The sequence below is a fragment of the Aythya ferina genome (assembly GCF_964211825.1).
Source record: "Aythya ferina genome assembly, chromosome: Z".
NCBI classification, from domain to species: domain Eukaryota; kingdom Metazoa; phylum Chordata; class Aves; order Anseriformes; family Anatidae; genus Aythya; species Aythya ferina.
The window spans coordinates 71,447,543-71,470,753 of NC_140299.1; the positions used below are offsets into that span (position 1 = coordinate 71,447,543).

Here is a 23,211-nt window from a genome sequence, read left to right on the forward strand (position 1 = left end):
TGAGAGTGAACCAATTGCCATCAGTCAGTTCTCTTTTTCTCAGTTTGTCAGGCAACTGTTTGATGTATGTTACATTTTAGAGTTAGATACTAACTGAAAGACTGAAATATTATGTACAGACTTCAGCAAGAAGTACATCGATGCTTACAGTCAGCTCTTGAATAAGTGAATTTCAGTTGATGGCAGGGGTGCTGCCTTCAGTCTTAAGATCCCAAATGGTAGTCTCATTGGAGTTTCTCACAATTGTCTTTGATATTAATGAGTTTTTAATTAGGAATAAGACTGAGACATCATTATGGATAGATGTATCCATGCAGACTCAAGCATTCATGGTTTTTTGTTTAGTTTTGTTTTTTAATTAGACCATATGAAATTGTTCCAGCAAGAGAAAACTGTTTTAGCATTAATTTTATTTAGGATGAGGACAAGTGTGTTATTCTGGGAGAGTATTATTATAGACGCTATAAACAGCCCTCTCCTTTAAAGACTTTAAAGCAAACGTGCATTTTTTGTGTGTGCTAGTGTGCATGAATGTTATGTTTTTAATGAATACTACTGTTGCAGTAACTGTCTTAAATTTGTTTAAGCAACTGTGGTTAAAAAAATAAAAAATAAAAATAAAAGAGAGAGAGAGAAAAAAGAAAACAGTTGTTCAACAGAAACTATGATACCTCTGCAACAAGCCGGGCTCAAGTCAAAAGACCTGATTATGACTCTGACCTAAGTGAAAAAATCTGAGTACAAAATTTCAGCAATTTTGTGTCTTCAACATTCTCTCGGTTTCATCTCTTCTGCTGACAATTTTATTTTGCTCTCGAGTTTATACGTTTTGATCAACTCTATTTGGAGCAGTAGCTTTGTACAGCTTTCCCTGGGCTATCTGCCCTACCTGAGCCAGTAAGTAGCTACAATTGGGTCTATCACACAACTTGTTCCTGCAGAGACTGTCGGCATTGGCCAGTGAGCTGAAATACATCCCTTCTGTCCTTTGTTCCAGTCCTTGAGTGCTGGCCACAATTTTCTGCTGTAATAGTCACACTGAATCCAACAACATTGTATCAGCAGAGATCTGGCTTGCACTTTGGGGACTTCCAACAAGGACTAAGAAATGTGTTTATTCTCTTGTGAGTATTTTTAATGTACCAAACATAATACTGTAGCTGCTGTATTGTCTCTCCAGACTCTCTAACTACTCCTGCAGTCTACAAACAGAATCTGATGGCTCAGGAGCTTCCTTCCACGCTGTGCTTTGAAGGCCTTGCGTATGACAGTATGAAGACAGTCCCCAGGGAATACGCTCTGTGTATCGACTAATAGGGTTTCTGTGCAAGACACAAACAGAACAGCTGCCAACACGCTTATCCAGGTGGAAAAAAATGCACAGCTGATACATTTCATTTTTCCTTGTATTAACCAGATAAACTCTAGTGCAATTATGTGTGTATTACAGCTTCACTAAGTGAATCTTGTCTCCCCACTACACGTGCAGTACCCACATTTGAATTTTTTGTCTTAGCAGAAAAGAAAATATATTGGTTTTTATCTCTTCAGATTTCTTCTTCAATTTTTAGCCAGTTTCAAATAGTTGGAGCTGTAAAATTTAAACTGCATACCGCCACCTAAAACCTTAAACAGACAGAGATCAGTATTACCCTCATAAAACCTATTTGCTTTTTGAGGTGTACTTGGCTAAAAAGATTCTTAAAACTACTGGGCCTTAAATATTTGGAGCCATTTGGCTAAACAGACTTTGAGTTCTGAAATGAACAGCAACAACAACTGTAGTACTAATTGATTGATCTTTTAGCTTTCCTGGGCATGCTTTGTTTTCAAATGCTTTAGCTTCTTCACATGACACAATTAGTCACCAGGCTCTGCTGCCAGCAGAAAGCTGCAGGGAACCAAGTCAAGTGAATGAAACTGTTTGAGACCCTGCTTGGTGACTGCAATCACAACATTGACTTCACCAGACCTCTACCCTGTGGAGGACCATACAGTTTTGGTCTCCCTTTTGCCCTGTTCAGTATTTACATACAGCTGCATGCAAAATACTTGTCACCTGCCATCATTGTACAGATGGCACTTTAATCTGTTTGCCTCTCCTAACAGCCAGTAAGGTCACAATCACATACCTCTCTTGTAATGTGTGGATAAAGTCATCACAACAACAAAGATCTTTGGGTGTTAAACCTAACAAAAAAATGAAATGATGTTAATGGGCAGCTTGAAAAATACATTGATATAGCATTCTCACATTGCAAAAGGTGCATACAAAACTTCACCAGAACATTTCGTTTCTTCTGGCAGCCACAGAGATCTTTGGGCTTTGAAGTGCAGGTATTTGAAGGAAACATCCATTTGTAACAGGTGACATCAACATCCTTTTTTATGATGTCCTAGATCCTACTAGAGATGCTTGTGGCTCCATAAATGGATTACTGAAGCAGGATTCAATTATATTTGAATGTACTTGCCCTAGAAACACTGCAGCTGGCACACATTTAAAGCAGGATTTCTCTTATCTTTTCAGTGGCTTTCCATCACCAAAATTTTCACTTGTGGAAGCTCAGATACAGCTGGATGTCAGAATTAACATTTCTGAAGGAATTCCATCTTTTCTCAATAGAAGAGATCCCATCTGGGCAACAGGGACGTCAGCCTTATTGCCGTGTCATGAGCTTTACTGCCATACAGCTCTAAAAGAAAGCTTAGTTCTTTCAAGATGAAGAAAGATAGCCTTTTAACGTAGAACTGCTGTCAACAAAAGCTTCCCTTCCTTCTCTTTAGTCAATGCAGTTACTCTTCCTACTGACTTATTTTGAGTTAATTTATTTAGACTGCATTAATTAGTATAGATATGAAAAGCAAGCATAGGACTTAGCACTTTCTCATTCTCTTGTTCAGTGTCCTACTTACAGCAGCAGAGCTTTCTTAAGTTCACCAGCCTGGATATATTGTGAAACACAGCAAGGTCCCTTCTGAAATGATGAACTTTATCTTGCAAGAGATTTTTACTATTGTGACTGCTGAGTTCCCAAAAAGCAACAGCTGTGGCTCTTACCTTCTTGTCATTTTGTCTCCCCTTCCATACTGTCATAAATCTGCCTTTCTTCCCCCATGATAAGTCATTCTCAGTAAATGAATCATTAATATTTTCCACGAATCATCAATGAAATACAGCTTGATGGATTTTTTCTTAGTATCACTCTGGGTTAAAGCAGCTTAATAAAAATGTGAACTCTTTTAATATAATATCTATCATTGTGAAGTCACCAGTCACACAGCAGACTACCATATACCGACACTTAACGCAAAGTCCAGGTATGTTAGGTTTCGCTGCATCAGTTGGGTGCTCTTTCACTATTAATTGGCTTCAACAAAATATAAGCTATTGAGGATCTCTGTCTCTCTGAGAGAGTCTGTGTCTTTCCCTATAATTGCATTATCACATTTAGGTGTATCAACACATCTGTAGTCATGGTAACTGCGCTATTCTTGTCTTTGCCATTGAATTATTATCTCTTATTGACATCACTTTTCACCAGTAGAATAGGGATAAAAGTTACCAGAGATGAGTGGACAACTTGGCAGAAGTAATCTGAAGAACTTGGCCATTCAAAATCTTGTTTCTGAGTTAGGAGGAATAGATGATGGAAAAGATGTGCGATTCAGAGCAATTCATGTTTTTTTCAACCAAGATTTTTTTTTCCAAAAAACATTTAATGCAAATATTTGTGATCCTTACAAGCTATTTAATTGTGTGAATAGAATAGTATTGTTACCTTTCCCTGAAGGTTGACTTGCATCATTAACCTATGCAAAAAAAAAAAAAAAAAAAAAAAAAAAAAAAAAAATCTGAATTTTACTTTTTTACAGCTCTTCACATAATTGTTCATATAATACCTTTCATAAATCTTTTGACCTTCAACCTACCAATGGTGTCTGAGGGAATATCTTCTGTCTATTCCTGCAAATATCTCCACTTTCTTTTCCTGATATTTATGCATAAAGTGTCTCCTATGAGATAATCCTTATTATATTTTCCTTCAAATTTCTTCTCAAGATTCACTTTCTTTGTGACAAATGCAAGAAATTGGTTTATCAGTCTTAAAAACATGGAATTAGAAACAGAAGGTATACATACATATGGCTTCATTTCTTTGCTTAATTTCAGAAAGCCTGGAATTGTAAGGCAACTTGATATATTGGGTTTACATGGCAAAGGCCTGGTAGCAGGGGGGCTGCAGTGGTGACCTCTGTGAGCAGAGGTCACCCAGCAGCTGCTTCATGTCACATCATGTATTTTTTGTTTGCTTTTAGTTTCTTACTGCTCTAGTCTGCTAGTGATAGGTAATAAATTCTATTAATCTACTTTTGCTGAGTTTGTTTTGCTTGTTATGGTAATTGGTGGGTGATATCCCTGTCCTTATCTCAACCCTTGAGCCCTCTCCATCACATTTTCTACCTTTTTCCTTTGAGAAGGAGTGTGAGAGAGTGGTTGTGATGGAGTTCAGCTGCCCACTAGGTTAGAATTAATGCACTTGCACAAACAAATGAATTTTGAATCAAGTGATTTTCTTACTTTCTGTTGTTTGGCACAGTTATTTCTTTTACTTTGATTCAAACAATAATCTAAGCATTTGGAGTAAAAACTCTGCCCACTTGTCTAGCTTTGTAAAACATGGTAAAAAGACTTTAATCAGTCTTACAAAAATACTTCTGGATAAGCACTTCGAAAATTTTATTTTTATTGTATTTTTTGATATATTTTTTTTTCCATTTCTGTATACCGTCTTTTATAATGGAATAGTGTCCTGGATCTGGGTCCTGAAAATATAACCAGAAAGCAAGTACCAATTCTCCTGAAAACAAATGCAACATGACTGTCCTCTGAGTTGGTCTTAGTCCAAGAAGCTTTTCCTGAAAAGTTAGTGGTAGAGAATGATTGCAGGACTGTAGAATAATTGAAACAAGTCTTTGTTTCAAATTCAAGTGAATCAGCAGCCTTCTTTGGTTTTGTTTTCTTGTTGTTCACAGTTCTTTCCAATCTATTAATTATTGGAATGCAAATAACAGCTACTTCATGCTTGCATTTTATTTAAAAGCTGATATGTTTCAGAGATCAATGAAGGGACGGAGAGCAGAATCTCTGCAGAAGTAAGAAAGGTTTGATTGAAGAGGCAAGGAAAATTATATGCCGTACTTGCATTGTTTCTGAAATGCTCCATTGTAAAGAAAAAAACATCCTTTGAAGAGCATATAAGAAGGCTTGACATGGCCTGTAATAGAGCTTGAGATCCAAACACAAAGCTTAGGTGTTTTCCTGGCACAAGACTTGGTGAGGCAAACCCTTTGCTACACATTCAATCTTACATTGGAAGACCCTGTGAGAGTAATGTCAAAATTGCAGGAAATGCCACAGTCAGGATTTCAGTCCTCCCTGTAGCATTGTCTCTTTCTATAAGAACATGCCTAGCATTTTAATGGTTTTCTTCCACTGTCCCTTGAACCATCTTGGTTCATTTCTGCCATCCTCCCAGCCTTTTCTCACTTGTCCCCAGTACAACTTCCTACCATCGCCTCCTTGCTGCAGTCCAGCAGCAAGGACTCATCCCCCTTTCTCTCCACACTTACCTGGAAAGCTCTTGTCCAGCATCACAGGAGAGAACAGGAAAGCTAGATCAGCTGGTCTTATGAAATAATCATTTATGATGGCTGCTACAAGTTAAGGTTGTGAGGAAAAAAAAAAAAAAAAAAAAAAAAAAAAAAAAAAAAAAAAACACCTTCCTAAACCACACTGAACTGGGTGAAAGTTTGCAGGACACAGCTAAAATCTTCAGCAGCAGCTTTAGCTGCTCACATTCAGTAACTGTCTACTGAACACACACAAGCAAAGGTGTCTTGTTGCAAAGGTTTGAGCGAAGGTTTTGTTGGCTTATTGCTTGCTGAAGCATTGCAGATGGTGACATGAATGGCAAAGACAAGACCTTTCATACTCCTCAGGATCTGTTACATGCTCTGAAACACAGGAATGCTAAAATTCAGCAACAAGATAGGAAATAAACAATCTTATACAAGAAGAACAATTTACTGTCTCTGAACAAAGGCTCATAAAAAATCTGTCTTGATGCCTTATGACTTGAGCAATGGGCAGGACATGATTTAAAATTCTTTAAAATAGGGACTTTGCTTGCTTCTCTGGATTAGCTGTTAAGAGCTTAGGTGTGTGAGTACAAGTCAGACACCTGCTATGCAAAACTTCATCTTAGGAAGTTTGTTTAATACAGTTATATTTTCAAAAAGAGAACCATAGAAGAGAAAGTACAAAATGACCGTAACGTCAGGCAGAATTATCAACTTTGATATGGTCCAGTGGATTTTTTAACTGTCAGAAAGACTGAGAGATTGGGAGGGAAAAAGGGATATCAAAAAGTGAAAGCATCAGATGTGAGACCAATGACAGAAACGAATCTGGATCTCACATCTTCTACCTAAAGCCTGGTCATCCACAGTATCATAGTATCAGATGGGATAAGGAATAGAGCCTGGTCAGATGCACTGAAGCTTTTAGCTCTAAAAGCTTGAAAATGAGACTGAGGGAGAGGCAGAAATAATACAAAATATAGCACGTTTTCATGGCTTGTCACATTCCTGTCTTTGTTGTTCAGATTTGTACAGCAATCTGAAGGATCAACAGTTTGCTTTTTATTTATATTTTGGTATACTTCAATTCAAAAGCTATGGGGTACTGATACAGACACATTTTTGTATAGCATTTATAAGTAGGTTCAAAGCTGAAGAATTCTGTGCAAAATGATTTGCATTTCAAAGCAGTAGGGATTGCAATTTGGGGTGAGCTCACACAGAGCTATTAACTAATAACTTCTATGAGCTTTGTGAATTGCATAGCTAAACTTTGATTGAGGTCTTGTGTTGAAAAAGAGTACCAGCCAACAATAACTTGACTCTTGACATGGGACTTAAGAAACAGAAGCAGAGAAAGGCAAAAAAGGGCAGAGTTATTTTTTAACTTTCAGGGAATCATATAATCATTAAGGTTGGAAAAGACCTCCAAGATCATCCTGTCCTACTACCAACGTCACACACTAAACCATGTCCCTAAGCAACACGTCCAACCTTTCCTTGAACACCCTCAGGGATGGTGATGCCACCAACTCCCAGGGCAACCCGTTCCAATGCCTGACTGCTCTTTCTGAGAAGAAATTTATCCTAATTTCTAACTTTAATTAATTAAAAGTTAACATTCGTATTCAAGCATATAAATCCTGCTGGTTCCTAATTTTTTATTATTTTATTAGTATTTTTGTGCTAACAGGTTATCATCTTAGAGAAGTACTCCATAGTGCAAGGCATAGTGTAATTACAGTGCAAAAATATGATTATTTTAGCTTACTTGTAGATATGTATGTATATTGGTATATATGTACTTTACTTTCTTGTATGCAGCACAATGAATGAAAGTTTTACGAAAGATGCAAAGGATAGTGAAGTAAACCTTCAGGTCTTTAGAGCCTAGACTGGCAAAGGATAAAGTATGTACGTGCAGGTTGTTTAAGCAGGAATGAAAAATACCATATTGATCAATGACACATATTTCAGTACTGTGTCAGTAAAGCTGGCAATTAATTAGCATCCCACAAGTCTAAAGTAATGTGGGTTATCATTAAAAGTATTGTGAGCTGAAAAAAAAAAATAATAAAAAATCATCTTGCAGTGAAAAGGATTATTTAATGGCCCCATTCTGATTAGATTTTTAAACAGCAGCATTGCTGTTTAATGGATGTATAATAGTAAGCAATGGTGATCACACTGACACAAAAATATACACTACGGATGAAGATGTATGCTTTCAAGACGTACTCACACTGATGGCCCAAGAGAGGTTCTGTTACTGATATTAACAGACATGTCCTGAAAGTTACACTTTACATTCATTAAATTCAGACTGGATCATATACAGTTCACTGTAAGTTTCTCCCACCATTCACCTTGTTTTTCAAATAGTCAGAAACTTTGAAGTTGCCCATACTTCCTGTGCTAGACCTTTTTACCTTTTGTTTGTTATCTGTATAAGCATCTGAGCTAAGGTTATATATTTTCTATAATGAAGAAAAAGTAATTACTGCAAAAAGAAGTTCAAAGTTCAGTATGTAGTCACAGATATGATTAGCAGGAAGTGTGGTAGTATCATCTGTGTCAATGAAAATTGAAATAATCCATTTAATTTACGTTTTCTTCTAACCTCTATTTGTTGCTATAAATTACCTTTGTTCTCCTGTCTTGTAACTAAGTATAACTTAATGTTTTTCCTTATTTATGTGTAATTTACTCCAGCTTAAATCTCAGTTCTGAATCTTCCTTTCCTGCAAATGCATGCACACACATGCATACACCATTACAGCTAAATGCATATCCATCTCTATCTCTGTGCATACGTTCTTGCAGAGGATAACTATTAATGTTTGACATACTTTATTAACACTACCTTTCTTTATTTCAGCAACGGTCAAAAAATTCTTTTATCATCTTTTATACCATCTACCTACTTCACACTCCTCAGAAGTTTTAGTTACCTGGTGGCTTGGATAGCTGCAAGAGCATTTCATATTTTTGCCATCTAGAATGAACACTCCAGGGGTGCTTGTATTCCACTGAAGCTGTTTACTTTGTGCTTCATGTATTAGGGGAATAAGATAGGAAATGAATTCCCTGCTTGCAGAAGTATTGGTATGAAAGTGCTAACCTCACAGACTGAGCTCTGAAGGTAGTGATCAGAGCACCCAAAAGCCTCTTTGATCTGAATTCATTGCAAACACCTAACTCACAGACCCCTATAGATTTCCAGTTTTAACTTTGTGCCTAATGAAGTGAAGTTTATCTCTGAAAAGCTTTATCACAGCTGGACATAACTAGCAATAGTTACTTGCAAGAGTACAACGTAAGGGGGTAACTAAATGAATCTCAGCAGTTTGTCCTTCTAGGACAAAGCTGAAATGTGCTTTTATAAGTAGTATAATACAGAATAGTCTTCATCCAGGTCTCCAGACTACACCTCAAAACCAGCATGCAATTTGCCTCTCTGCATAAAAAATGTCAGTGGAAAGAAGCCATGTCAGTCAAGAGGAAGATTCTTCCACAGAGTTAAGAAAGGAGCGTTATGTGCATCATTTATTTGCAGTTAGTCAAACATAACTTACATGCAGCTCCAAGAGAATTTATTGTTCACCCATTTAAGATTTTAATAGTCAAAGCACAACAGCTATTTATTACTGAGTTACAAAAATGCTGATGTTTACAATTCGGACCATGGGGTTTCTGTTGAGGATTGTTAACGATACATCAATACATCATTACCAATCCCTACCCATCTGATTGTCCACGATCTGAGAAGGACAACCCTCCATGATCAGGAGAGGATTACTTGATGAGTTACCACACCCTAAGGTCTTTGCCAGGGAAGTATAGTGTTGTTGCAGCACAGTTAGTGGTGGCTGTTTCTTCTTCCACTTTCTGAGGTACATTTAATATTATTCGTACATGTTTCAAACACCTTATTTGCTAACATAACTGTCTGGTCGGATCATAAATTTACTTCTACTATGCTGAAATCTACGAATCGTTCTCTGTGTATGGGGAGCATTTCTTCTAGGATCTAATCTACATGATTGCACACAGCTGAGCAAAATTTGACTGAAATTTAAGCACTAGTCAGATTGTCAAGACTCAAAGCCGCAGGTCAGGCAATGAATTGGGTAATTTTGTCAGTATGCGTAAGTCCAGCTGGACAACAGTCATCTGTCCAGATCTGAGAGGAAGTTACAGGCAGAAGTTATGTAAACAATTTTACAGATACAACTAAAACCAAGCACAAATTAACCAATCCAGTTAAGGCTTTACCAGGCCGAAGGCACCTTGCAATGTTTGTCAATGTTACAAAGCCAGGTTCTCAGTCCTACTACTTGGCCATATCAAGTTGAGTGGGCAACAAGGCTGAGGCATTTCCTTGCTTGCAGTACACCTTATCCTGCAAGTGTATCATACAAGCCTTCCTTTGAGTACCTACACTGTGTTGGTGTTGTTTTTTTTTCTTCTTCTTCTTTTGAAATAGGCTATTGAGTGTCTTTGTTTAGTAGCTATCCTTAAAAAGTCTCTTACCTTTGGTGACTAAACCTGTAAAGTATAGCATTTCATGAAGGCTAGTTAATTTAATAGGGGCCGTTTTGTCTTGTACTATCCTCAGTTTTAACATGAAGGCAGAAAAAAAATAAAAATCTCTTACTTTGGAAGTGTGACTTCCAAACAACCTGTTGTGCTTCTTAGGACAATGTGCTGCTTAAACACTACCAGTTCATCTCACCTTGTTTTTCTTTCCAAAGCTAATTTACATGTCTTGCAAGTACATAGACATATTCTATAGTACATATTCTATAAATCCTTTTCAGGTGTTTGGTTCTAAAAATCATGTAAAATTTCTCTGTGTTGTAAAAGCAAAGAATCAATTTGTTCTTAATACAAATTCTAATCAGAGGTGCAGTGGTTCTTTCTCATCTGAGCCATTGTGTATGTGTATATGTGAACAAGATCCATCTATTTATAACTGCATGCAATAAATGTTAAAAGGAATCTTTTCATTGTCAAGGAGCTCTTTTTCTTGAAGATAATACATTATTAAGGTTTGCCTTAAAACACTGATGTGAACAGGAAAGGCAAAAGCCTAGACTGATATCACCTCATGGAGGCCTGGTGCTGTAAACACATCAGTAGTGTGATTAGCCCTATTTACAGAGTGCATGGTGTTTATCTCTGCATTAGTTATAGCAGGCTTGTGGAGACCCACTGAGAGTGAGAAGAAAAAAAAAAGAAAAAAGAAAAAGAACTAACATCTTTTACTGTTTTCAGTGGGAAAAGCTGTTTTGTCTCCTCTGATGTCTGGTTGGAAAATGTTAGATAAACAGGTCCTTTGACAAGCCCAATGTTAGTGAAGAAAAATTTGCTTTTTGTTGCTGTTGCTGTTCACAATAGGCTTTCTTATTTTATTTCAAATGAAAACACATGTGCCTGCTTTGAAATGGCACTCAAAATTTGTCAGAGTTCTCCTTTTGCTGCAGACTTAACACGTTCCCTTTCCCATCCTCACCCCTACAGGCCCGTGACAGAGGGTTAGACCAAACCGGTGGAGTCATGCTTCACTCAGCTGTATCTTGCTGGCAGCCGTTCCTAGGTCTGGCTGTGCTGCTAGTCTTCATGGGCCCCACCATAGGCTGCCCAGCCCGCTGTGAATGCTCGGCCCAGAACAAGTCCGTCAGCTGTCACCGGAGGCGCCTGATGGCCATTCCAGAGGGCATTCCCATCGAGACCAAAATCTTGGACCTCAGCAAGAACCGACTGAAGAGCGTCAACCCTGAGGAGTTCACGTCATACCCCTTGCTGGAGGAGATTGACCTCAGCGACAATATAGTTGCCAATGTGGAGCCTGGAGCCTTCAACAATCTCTTCAACTTGCGCTCCCTGAGGCTGAAAGGAAACCGTCTGAAGCTGGTTCCCCTTGGGGTGTTCACTGGGTTGTCAAACTTAACAAAACTTGATATAAGTGAAAACAAGATTGTCATTTTGCTGGACTACATGTTCCAAGATCTACATAACCTAAAGTCCCTGGAGGTTGGGGACAATGATTTGGTCTATATATCACACAGGGCTTTCAGTGGACTGCTTAGCCTGGAGCAGCTCACCCTGGAGAGATGCAACCTCACAGCTGTACCAACAGAAGCTCTTTCCCACCTCCACAACCTCATCAGTCTGCATCTGAAACAGCTCAACATCAACGCTTTGCCTGCGTATGCCTTCAAAAGATTGTTTCGCCTGAAAGACCTGGAGATAGACTCCTGGCCCCTCCTGGACATGCTGCCTGCCAACAGCCTATATGGCCTCAACCTTACTTCTCTCTCCATCACCAACACCAACCTGTCTGCAGTACCTTACTCTGCTTTTAAACATCTGGTTTACCTGACACATCTAAACCTCTCCTACAACCCTATCAGCACCATTGAAGCAGGCATGCTCTCCGATTTGGTACGCCTGCAGGAGCTCCACATGGTGGGGGCCCAGTTACGTACCATTGAACCACATGCTTTCCAAGGGCTCCGATTCTTACGTGTGCTTAATGTGTCCCAAAACCTGCTAGAAACCCTAGAAGAGAATGTATTTCATTCCCCCAGAGCCCTTGAGATCCTCTGCATTAACAACAATCCTCTGGCCTGTGATTGCCGTCTCCTTTGGATTTTACAAAGGCAACCCACTTTGCAGTTTGGAGGCCAAACACCGATGTGTGCTGGCCCAGACAGTGTCAAGGAGAGGTCATTCAAGGACTTTCACAGCACAGCTCTCTCCTTTTACTTCACCTGTAAGAAGCCCAAGATACAAGACAAGAAGCTGCAGTACCTGGTAGTGGAGGAAGGGCAGACGGTGCAGCTGATGTGCAATGCTGATGGGGATCCGCAACCCACCATATCATGGGTTACCCCACGTCGGAGGCTGATCACAACTAAATCAAATGGAAGAGCCACTGTTCTGGGAGACGGCACACTGGAAATTCGATTTGCTCAAGACCAGGACACTGGAATATATGTTTGTATTGCAAGTAATGCAGCTGGGAACGATACCTATTCGGCCTCCCTTACGGTGAAGGGGTTTACTTCAGACCGTTTCCTTTATGCCAACAGGACCCCTATGTATATGACAGACTCCAACGACACCAGTTCCAATGGAACTAATGCGAACACTTTCTCTCTGGACCTTAAGACAATATTGGTGTCCACAGCTATGGGCTGCTTCACATTCCTCGGAGTGGTTTTATTTTGTTTCCTACTTCTTTTTGTGTGGAGCAGAGGGAAAGGCAAACACAAAACCAGCATTGACCTTGAATATGTCCCTCGCAAAAACAATGGTGCTGTAGTTGAAGGGGAGGTTGCTGGACCACGAAGGTTCAACATGAAAATGATTTGATGGTGTTCTGCTAGCAGTGCTTTTTCTGTGGCATTATAACCAATTAAACCAGCCTGGCATGTGGAATTGCTGGGCAGAAGCAGCTTAATGCAGCTGTCACTGTATCAAAAGGTTACGTGGAAATGGAAAGACTATTTGTGGTTGTATAGCAGAGCCTCCAGACCTTGAGGCAGATATGTCAGGGCCTTTCATAGAACTGGTAAATTGTACTAACTGTTTGCATTGCAAATATTGGCATTCTGGGGATATCAGCAATGAACCGTTGGCTCATGCTCATGGACAATTGTTCAACATTTTCTACCACTACAAAAAGAAAAAGAAAAAGGAAAAAAAAAAAAAAAAAAGCCTACAGTGTAGGATTTACATACTTAAAGAAAAAGACACATTTGTCTAAAGCATACTCTACAGTGAAATTTGTATCTATAGATCTCATTTGGTAAAGAGCCTTGCATCATACCTTCTAGTTGGTTCAACACCACAAAAATTGATAGTTTTTTTTGTGTATGTTTTTTTGTTTGTGTTTTTTTTTTTTTTTTTTTTTTTTTTTAATATACATCTATACTGTGTACATTTTAAAGCAATACAAATGAGAGGTTGTGCTTTTAGATATCCACCAATACTGACCCAAGTGTGATGTCACCCTCCTTTTAACAACCATCTAACCCAAATTAGACTCTTGTAGTTACCAATTAGAAAAAACATAAAATATTTTTCTCCTCATGTAGAAGGCCAGAGATGAACAGTTGAGAGCAAAAATACTCAGCTCTGTTGATCTTCTCTTCATATAAATATAAGGCATGTGCCTAGTTTTGATACAGAGTGGAATATTTTTTATATCTGTGATATCACACTGGACCAGTTTACTGTAATGTAGCCCTGGATCGCACCCAGGGAAGGCAACCCACTAGATATTGCTGGCATAGAAGAGCTGAGTTCTACCTTGATGAGACGGAGCTGTTTTTGTTAGCCTTGTTTTTAATTTCTAAGCTACTGTTAAAATGTTAATGTATATGGGGCAAAAAGAAAGAAAGTAATATATTCTTCATACTCCTTGGGAAATATGATCTTACTATTTGCAGAAGTGAATTAAAACATACAAAAGCTTTGCTGCTAGGAATGAACTCTTCTCCAATGCCAGTAAACTAGGGTTGTCCATGCATAATATGGGGATTATAATACTAAAATAATGTTTAAAACATGATAGCCTCAAAAAGGCTAACATACTGCCAGATATAATGAACCTCTAGCCACTGTCATTCTCATCTTGTATATTTGTAGATAACATAAACGCAAAGCTAATTTCCAAGAACAGATTACTTAGCTATTCTTGATGCCATTTTAATAACTATGTGGTTATGTTTCTATCAGGGGCAGTATATTAGAACAAGAGGTGCAAGTTTTTCCAGGTTTTAGAAAGATTTTTTAATGGGGAGAAGACGAAAGTGGAGTGTTAGTTCAGTACAAGTATTTTTTTTTTAATTGTTTTATGCCTCTAAACAAATCCTCAAAAGGCTCAGAACTGAAACTTTATTCTTTATTGTTGATTCCACTGTTCTTAATTTGAAACTCTCAGCAATGGGAAGATACGGAGTTATTCATCAACCCTTCAATTTTCTAGCAATTATGAGCCATAGGTTTGTTGCTAAGTGGTTGATATCAAATATGATTTATAAATAATTGGAATTAACTGGAGTAAGCATAATAATGACTATGTACATGTTTAGCCAAAAGGGTATGAAAATGTTGTAAGACAGAACATTCAGATTAATGTGATTTAAGAGCCTGTGTCCAATCTTAAAATTAAATTTCAGCACTCTGAAACCAAAGTCAGGCTGGCCTGTAACGGGATGCTGGTGCTTCTAAAAACTTCTACCCACATTCTTTGGCAGAGATTTTCTAAGCAGGTTAAAAATCTTACACTGCTATCAAGGGAAATGTGCCAGAAGTCGTACAATCCAGCTGTGCTCTCCAGGTATATCCCTAACATAGCTGTAGGACCCAGGGCCAAGGCAGTTTTGAGAATCTCTGTTCTTAGTGGCTGATCTTTGGTTGCATCACTGCTCCATTTTAGGTCACCCAATAGAGAAGGATGCGAGGGTTGTTAGAATTTTCTTCACTTTAGCTGGTTTTAAGTTGAGCTTCATTTTGTTGATTTCTTTTTTTGTGTGTGTGTTCTGAACTAGACAGCTGGAGACTTATGGAGATGCTGGAGACTTATGGAGATGCTTGAGATTAATCCTCTTTGTTCTATGAAAGTTTGTGAAATATTAACAGGATTGAATAACCCCTGACTAAACAATAACACCAGGGAAATTGTTTTTGCTGATAAAATAACCACCGCACTGAAGCCCAAAACTCTACTGTACCTTAATGTGGGCAGTTAAAGAAACAAATGGGGATAAAACAAAGTGTTTCTGAACTGCCCATTAAAGACATTTGCATGTGCCTTTCCCTTGTAATTGTTATTTTTCAATTAGTAATCTATTACCCCTGCAGTCATTTCATGTTAAATGTTAAAATCAATGTTAAAAGCAAAAATTCTCCTCAATTCTAGACAGTTGCAGCGGATTGCTTCATATTAAATGTCAAAAAAAAAATCTTAAAAAAATCTAGGAAAAATGTGCTGTTAGGGTTAATTATGAATGGCTGAATTCCCCTCTTTACTTAGAATGGTTCTACAAAGTGATTGCATTGTTAGTGTACTGCAAGGATTTCTGAGCAGTAATGTGCTTAGTTACCTAAGTAAAATATGTCCTGGTGATGAAAATTACTGCTTGCTTTTGCAGAGCACCACCTTACAGAGCTGTCAGCATCGTGTGTATTGCCCTGAGTTCAGTCAGTACTCAGTTTTTAAGAATCAGTGTTTGCTCCCTGCCTTTAGCTATGTTCTACTTTTTGCAGCCTACTTATTTCACCATGGACTTGGCAAGGCATATGACATCTCTTAATAGAAATAAGGAGAGCAAGACTCAGAGGCAGGCTTTTATCTTGCTCCCCACAGTCTTGCTCCCCAGATGTGTATTCCTGGGACACACACTCACTGCAGGGTAAATAGCAGTGCAGTGCCAGGGTCAGACCTAGACAACCACCATTTGGGCAGTTCTTTGTTGGCTGGTTGTCTTTTTAAGAATAAAGGTATTGTAGCTGACTGCATGCCTACTCTGCCTCTAATGTGTTCCAAATCACTTCTCCATCAGTTCTAGAGATCAAGGAAACTGCAGTTTACTGCAAGGGAGTTGGAGCATATCAGAGGAAAAGAAAGATGAGACATCTGCCACACACAGCTCCCCTGTCATTTACTCAAATGCAGGTGGACAATGCGTATCTGCCATTGCATTAGAAAATGAAGTGGTTTTCTCCTCTTTTGACTTGTACACTGGCTGCTCCTTCATGCTGGCACAAGGCCAAACCTGGCCTTTCCTGCTGGTCAGCATAACAAGCCTCTGCAGAGCAGCAGTAGTTCTGCAGAAAGGGAGAAAACAGAGAAGGCTGAAACCAGCAGAGCCACATGAGAAAGCAGGTACACCATTATATTTTTCAACAGTTCTTGTAAGTTCTGTGTTACCATAATAAAGTTCTCACTAATATATTTTGAACTCCACTTATACAGACCAATGCTTTGTTCTCTTCCTTGTTTATAACAAATGGATCCTTACCCTTCCCAAGAGTGAGTTAAAGAGGACACTGCAAGCAGTGTCTCAAAAAAAGAGTTTGCAATGATAAAAGGGTGATGATGAATAACCAGCACCCCATCTCAGCCATATGTCTAGATTTGGGGCTGCTTCTCTCTTTTTTCTTTTTTCCTTCTTTTTTGTTAACTTGGGAATATTCTTTTCAGAAAGGCTTAGCTTGTGATATCACCTCCATTAGATTCAGACTGGGGAGGCTGCTTTTGCATTCTGCTCCCCACTCCTTCACCGTTCATACACACTGCCAGTGTCAACAGGGTCAACAGCTCCACACGCAACAGAAATCAGACAGGAGACACTGAGACCCTGGAGAACTGTTGATGTGACCTGATGTCAATAGGCATTTATTTAATTAAACACTCTTTAAGACGATTCCAAAGTTGATGTCATTCATACTGCCATTCAATGTTTCTTTTATTTACATGAATGGTATGTGTTGTTTTTTTTTTCCTTATTTCTTGCAGCATGGTATTGCATCACCTATGATGGTAATAATGATATCATGAAGGAAATTTAGAAAGCCAAATTGTGGACTCAGCATCATAAATGTAGTTGAGGTATATGAGACACAGTAAGAAATCAGCGTTAATATTTAATGCAAAGTCAAATCTAACTCTTGTGATTGAAGAAGAAAGTGGTATAGAGGAAATTTGGAATGTAGGCCATGTTGCAAATAAAATACATCAAAGATATGTAGAAACACTCTTTTCTATACCATGCCTAAACATCTGCTTTAGACATTGTTAGACATTGGTCTTTTCCATAAAAATAATAAATAAATAAATAAATAAATATATAAAAACTTCAAGATGCAGGAATGCTAGAAGCCCACATTTAACCCTTAGAAAGATGAAAGATTGGTTGAAAATCCAGTAGAACAATGAGCTTCTGGCTGCCCGGCAGCAGCAGTAGCTTCTAGCAAAGTGAGCTAAGAAACTGCAGTCAGTCATTTTTGTCACATTTTTGTCACATTTTTGCACCATCCTGTGAAAAAGGGGTCCATTAGTCAGTATTGAAAGGGCCAATCCTTATTCATTTTTCTTCAGAAAGGGAAACATTTGTGTAAATAGGTGACTGTCAGTTCCATCTCCTTCCCCAGCTGTAAAACACACAGCAAGAAGCGAGGAAGGGGAGGCCTATTGGCTTGGTTGGGTAATCACCTTTTTCCGCTAAGTGATCCCAGTTTACCTGGGACTAACATGATGACTGTGTTCTGTCCATTCCCATCCTCTCAGTTCACAATGCAGCTTGATATGGAGTTGCAGGGAAAGGAATGCATGGACAAGCTGTCCCTCCTCCCTCAGCTCTAGCTCTGGTCTTGTCAAATCCAAGAACCAGCATAGTCTCAGTATCGTCGAAGTCGCAGTCTGCTGCAGCTTATCTGTAGGTTTGCCACAAGGCAGTGTACAGACTAGCACTGGATACATGCTTTCTGACCTGGTATCAGTGTCCCAAGTGTCTTCCCTTTGCGCTGAAAAGATATAGGAGAGAACTAAAGAAGAACAGAAAAACTGTTTCATACAGTAATTTAAACGTTAATTGTTCCTGGAGTTAAAGGAACATCTTTGGAAGAGACAAAGGCCTGATTGCTGTTGAATCACTGAACAATGAAGGAGATTTTTCAAGTTAGCTGAGCAGTTTGGATACCCTATTCCTATCACCTGTAATGAGAATTATAAACTCTATTTTCATTGGCAGCTTAGGAAAATCGCAGCTTGTTGGTTCAGTGATACATGTTACCTTTCTTTGTTTTCTAGCTCTGCCCTTCTTCCTTCTCAGTTGCAAATGACAGTAATCCCAAATGAAGATCTTTGGATTCAGTTTAGTTTCACTGTATGCTCCCATGGTTTTTGGAATCTAGATCTCAAAATACAATCTTAAACCCTGTTCAAATCAAAAACAATAATAATAATAAAAAAAAAAAAAAAAAAAAAAAAGGAAGAAGCACAAGTAAGCCTCCTCCTGCTAACGAAAGAAACAAGCGTCTGTGAAGTTCTTATTGCTACTGAGATAGCTACAAGCCAAAAGCAATCTGCAGGTTGAATGATTCTTAGTCTTTTTTTTTTTTTCTTCTTTTTTTTTCTTTTTTTTTTTTTTCCACTAGAAGCAGGCGGTTGGATATAAGGCCAGCTGAAAATAGAATTCTTTACATATAGCCTCAGCGGAATGAGAAAAGAGCTGGCATAGGCAAGCAAATTGTTATTTTAACTTAAAAGTTAAGGATACTTTATAATTCATATTCAAACAGCTCATAGAAGTATATAAAAGAGCAGACTTTTACCTCATAACTTGATTATTCTTATTTATTCAAACTGGCACCAAAATTGTCATGAAGCAGAAGTGTTGGAACAAAAGACTAAAAACAGATTTTCTACTCTAGTGAGTCAGTATAAATCAGGAGAAATACCCTTGACACCCTTTCTGTTACTCCTTGGTTACACAAGAAATTTGATATAGGAATATAGTTTTTTATTTGTTTGTTTGTTTGTTTTCTACTAAGGGGCTATAGTGGAAAATAAGCAGAAGTTTTAATTATTTCTCACCTTGCGGCATACCTTCTGTTCTGGATTGCTTTAATATTTGTCACTGTTAACTGAGCTGGAGAATTTGAAAATACAGATTCTGGGAAGAAAAGAAAACAAGCAAAAGAAAAAGAAAGTCTGCCGACTTCTATGTGTGGTATTTGCAAGTCAACAACGCTATCTCTTCATATACAATCCAAGAACAATGAGTTGAAATTTCAAGGCAGCTGTGAAGATGGCTGTCAACTTGTACACATGTTAATATTTTTGATTTTCCAGAAAACAAAATGTTATTGCTTCTGAAATAATTAATTTATGCCGCTTTGATCCCTAAAAACAAATGACACTTTGTCTTCATAACACTGGGCACTGTATAAATAGGTAGTAAATGACAACACTGATCTGGTGAGCTTACAGCCTTATAGTAGGAAGATGGCTTATGGGCAAGTACATATGATAGCAAGTCTCTCATTCTTTGGGGAGGGAATGCCATAGTTCATAACTATTAGAGTATCATCACAGTTACTGAATCTATTTGCAAGCACATGTAGTTCATATGTATATGTTTGTGTGTGGAACAAAAAAAAAAAAAAAAAAAAAAAAGTTATATTTGTTTTGTTCTTTTTCTTACTTCAAGTATTAAATGTATATTGTTTTTAAAAAGTGACAAGGTTAACCAGAAAAAAATGTGTTGTAATTTATTTTAATATATATGATCATGATTATGGATGGGAAATGAACTAGCGCTGCTGTTATGATTCATGAAGCACATGGCAAGTCGGGTTTGTCCATTAAGTCCGCTTCATGTTTGAGCAAAATATGGTAATATTAATGAAAAAAAAAAAAAAAAAAAAAAAAAAGTTGTTTGTCAAGACGGTTGTCCTGAATGTCATTTTAAAATTTACTTTAGGGCTTATGTCATGATGTGTATCATACTTATCCAAAATGAAACCCAAATAAATAATTCCATGGAGTGGCAGCATTTACTGGGAGAAGTGAAGAAATTTTACACTGCTTCCCTTAATGTAGCTGGTCGCTTTTTTTTTTTCAAGGGGTAGGGATGAAACTAAGCTGAAAAAAATACAGTTTTCTTAGCACCAGTCCCAACATCCTTGGTGTCAAGTCTTCACAACAGGTAATGCACTCAAACCAATCATTCCTGAACTGAAAATATAAGCCATTACAGTCAGGAAGAGAATACTCTAGGCATTTCTCATGTGCTGACTTACACTCCTCCATCATGGCATTGAGCTCTCAGAAACAGAGAAAATCCTAGGTCATATTCAGACATGCTTTGGGATTTATTCTCCAGGCAAAGTATCAGACAGTCTGTTCCTTCACCCTCCCTTGCACAGCATGTGCAGATAATTGGTGGGGATACTGGTCAGCCTAATGTCAGAAGGAAAACGCCTGCCACATCCCAATACCCTAGATATAGATATAGATATAGAGATAGATTTCACCAAGTGTCTATCACTTTTTTTTTTATCTTTTTTTTTTTTTTTTTTTTTTTTTTTTTTATGAAGGCAACCGATACTGAAAGTCTACTTCTGAAACATGTTTTCTAAGGAAAACACCAGTACAGTATCCAAACTTCTTTATAACCGCACCACAGAAATTAAGTGGTGAAAGACAGAAGCTGAATTTGAAAGCTATTCCCAGCCTGAGGCCTGCCATGACCCATCAAATCAATGGCAGAGATCAGCTTCGAAGGACACAGGCCATAATTGGCCTGTGCTGCTGATGCTACTCTCATTCTCAGCTAGCTGCTTTCACCGACAGAGGATTTTGCTTACGTTTTCTGGGATAATCTGAAATAAGATTTATCAATCCTGAACCCATTATCCTCTAAACCAGAGTCTTGTTCACTAGGAGGGGGAAACAGAGTTGGTTTTGCTACCTCAGAAAAGGAAGATGCAGGCTGAAATCTGGATGGATTGCTGGGAGCAGAGACAGACAGAAACTGAATGTGAGCTCTCCCAAACCTCTTGCAATCTGTTGTATCCTTTTGCATTTGACACCCTCAAAAGGTTTTGGCTGACTTGCATCACTGCACACTCCTCCACAGTAGACTATCAAATGTCAAATCACAGAATCACAGAATCACAGATGTCAAATTTTTGTGGGAGAAACTTAGATCATGTTAAGGATCTGATTGATTTCATGTTATTTTCTTTCAGTCTGATCACCTGATTTACAGTCTGCAGTGTGCTGCAGTAGAGCCTTCAATATGACATGAAAAAGAACCATCACACTACTACTGCATTGAGAACACCGAATTTGCGAAGGACAGGCAATGGTTCCTGGAAGGGTTCTTCTACACTAAGCTTTATACTTCCTTTATGCCATTCAGGTTACTCTTTTGGACTACCTGATACTATCTCAAGAGGGGGAACTTGTTCCTATAACACAGGGTTTAATACACAGTTTCCAGTTCTTACAGTAAAAGAAACCATGAGTCTTTTCCAGGATAACCTGGTAAAGAAAAACGCTGTCACATCAGGCAATCGCTGACAAATTCATTGAAATCATCCCCATTCAAGCTGGGGTCTGAACAGAAAGATTTGTGCTCTCCTGTAATATCTTTTAATTTCAGAAGAAAAAAAAAAAAAAGTAGTATCTATAGTTAATTCATAACACACAAACATAACTTCAGGTTTTCAAAAGCATCCAAAATTCTCTAGGGCACACTTGTTTTCATAAATTTCAGAGAATATTTATACTTTTACAGATCTACTATAAAAGAATGATATCACAGCTAGTAGCCCTATGTTGGATACCAGGGTAACCTTTAAATAAATAAATCTGAGCATCCAAAGCTTATTTTAAAAAATGCCTAGCTCTAGAATTTTTGTATTTGAAAAGGGCAGGGGGAAATGGGAGCATCACACTATCTACCAACTAATAAACTCAATACACAAAGATGAAGTTATTCAAACATGGGGGAAGTGAATTCCAGTTAATTTTCTGCATCATAAAACTTTCTCATATGAATCTGTAGATGGTTGGCTATAAAAAGGGCTTTATCCATCTCTTGTACTTTCTGGACTAGGGACTGGGAAGAGAGGGAAGAGGGTGGGGAAGGGGGAAGAAAGGCTGGAAGGCTGGTAACTCATGCTGGAAAAGCACAATTAAATCTGAACTAGTGCATTAAGAAACATGGAGTTATTGAAAAGGACCTGACCTTACTACCCAGAGCCTCGGCAGCAGGCAGGGAAATTTGGTCTAAGTTCCTTCTTTCCTAGATAGAGGAAATTCCCAGGGAAAGCCTTATTCTTTCTCTGTTCTTGGAAGGATGTTTCAACTTTAGTATTCAAGGGGAAAAGTAATACAGTAATAAGTTAGTGAAATACGGGATTGGACTGTAGAAAGAAAAAGAAATTAAAACTAGTGTAAAAAATCAGATGACATTGGTACTTAGCACCTTCCCTAAGTACCTGTAGAATTATGTGGGTTTGCAGAAGCTGATTTATTAATTAATACCTAGGGGATACATTCAGCTAGTTTAAGCTGTAATCACCAGCTGGAAGATCTTATTTACCTCATCAGTCCCTAAAGTGGAAGTTATATTTTTCTGAGCTATTTTCCGATAACTTTGCTATTTATATAACTCAGAAGCACAAGTGATGGAGAGCACACTTATTTTATTAGAGGAAGACAATGATAATAAATTTAATCTATTACTTTTGCTATGAGAGCTGTTTGCTGTATGCACAAAAACTAATAGATTACATCCATTATATAAACTATTGCTATCACTGAAACCAAATAACATTTCCTCTTAAAAAGCTACTAACCTGCAGTGCATCTGTGAGGTGTGTCAGTTCTATTGAACTGCAGAAAACACTCTTCTTTTACAGAGAAAACGCATATCATGCAGTGGGGTTATTGACACAATATAGCCTGACTTATACAAAAGACTGCATTCTAATAGGCCTTATGGAATCTCATTGTCTTGGCTTTAGTGAGTTTGGCAG

General features: G+C 38.1%; 1 protein-coding gene across 7 annotated transcripts in view; it reads left to right on the forward strand.

Annotated features, from left to right (window-relative positions):
- LINGO2 (leucine rich repeat and Ig domain containing 2) overlaps window positions 1-19,990 on the forward strand; it is a 575,497-nt gene extending 555,507 nt beyond the window's left edge. For all 7 annotated transcript variants that reach the window (XM_084505347.1, XM_084505341.1, XM_084505342.1 and 4 more), the window contains one exon: window positions 11,167-19,990. In XM_084505347.1, coding sequence (XP_084361473.1) covers window positions 11,203-13,023 — 1,821 coding nt within the window. In that variant the 5' untranslated portion in view covers window positions 11,167-11,202 and the 3' untranslated portion in view covers window positions 13,024-19,990. The remainder of the gene's footprint in view (window positions 1-11,166) is intronic.
- Window positions 19,991-23,211: the final 3,221 nt, after the last annotated feature.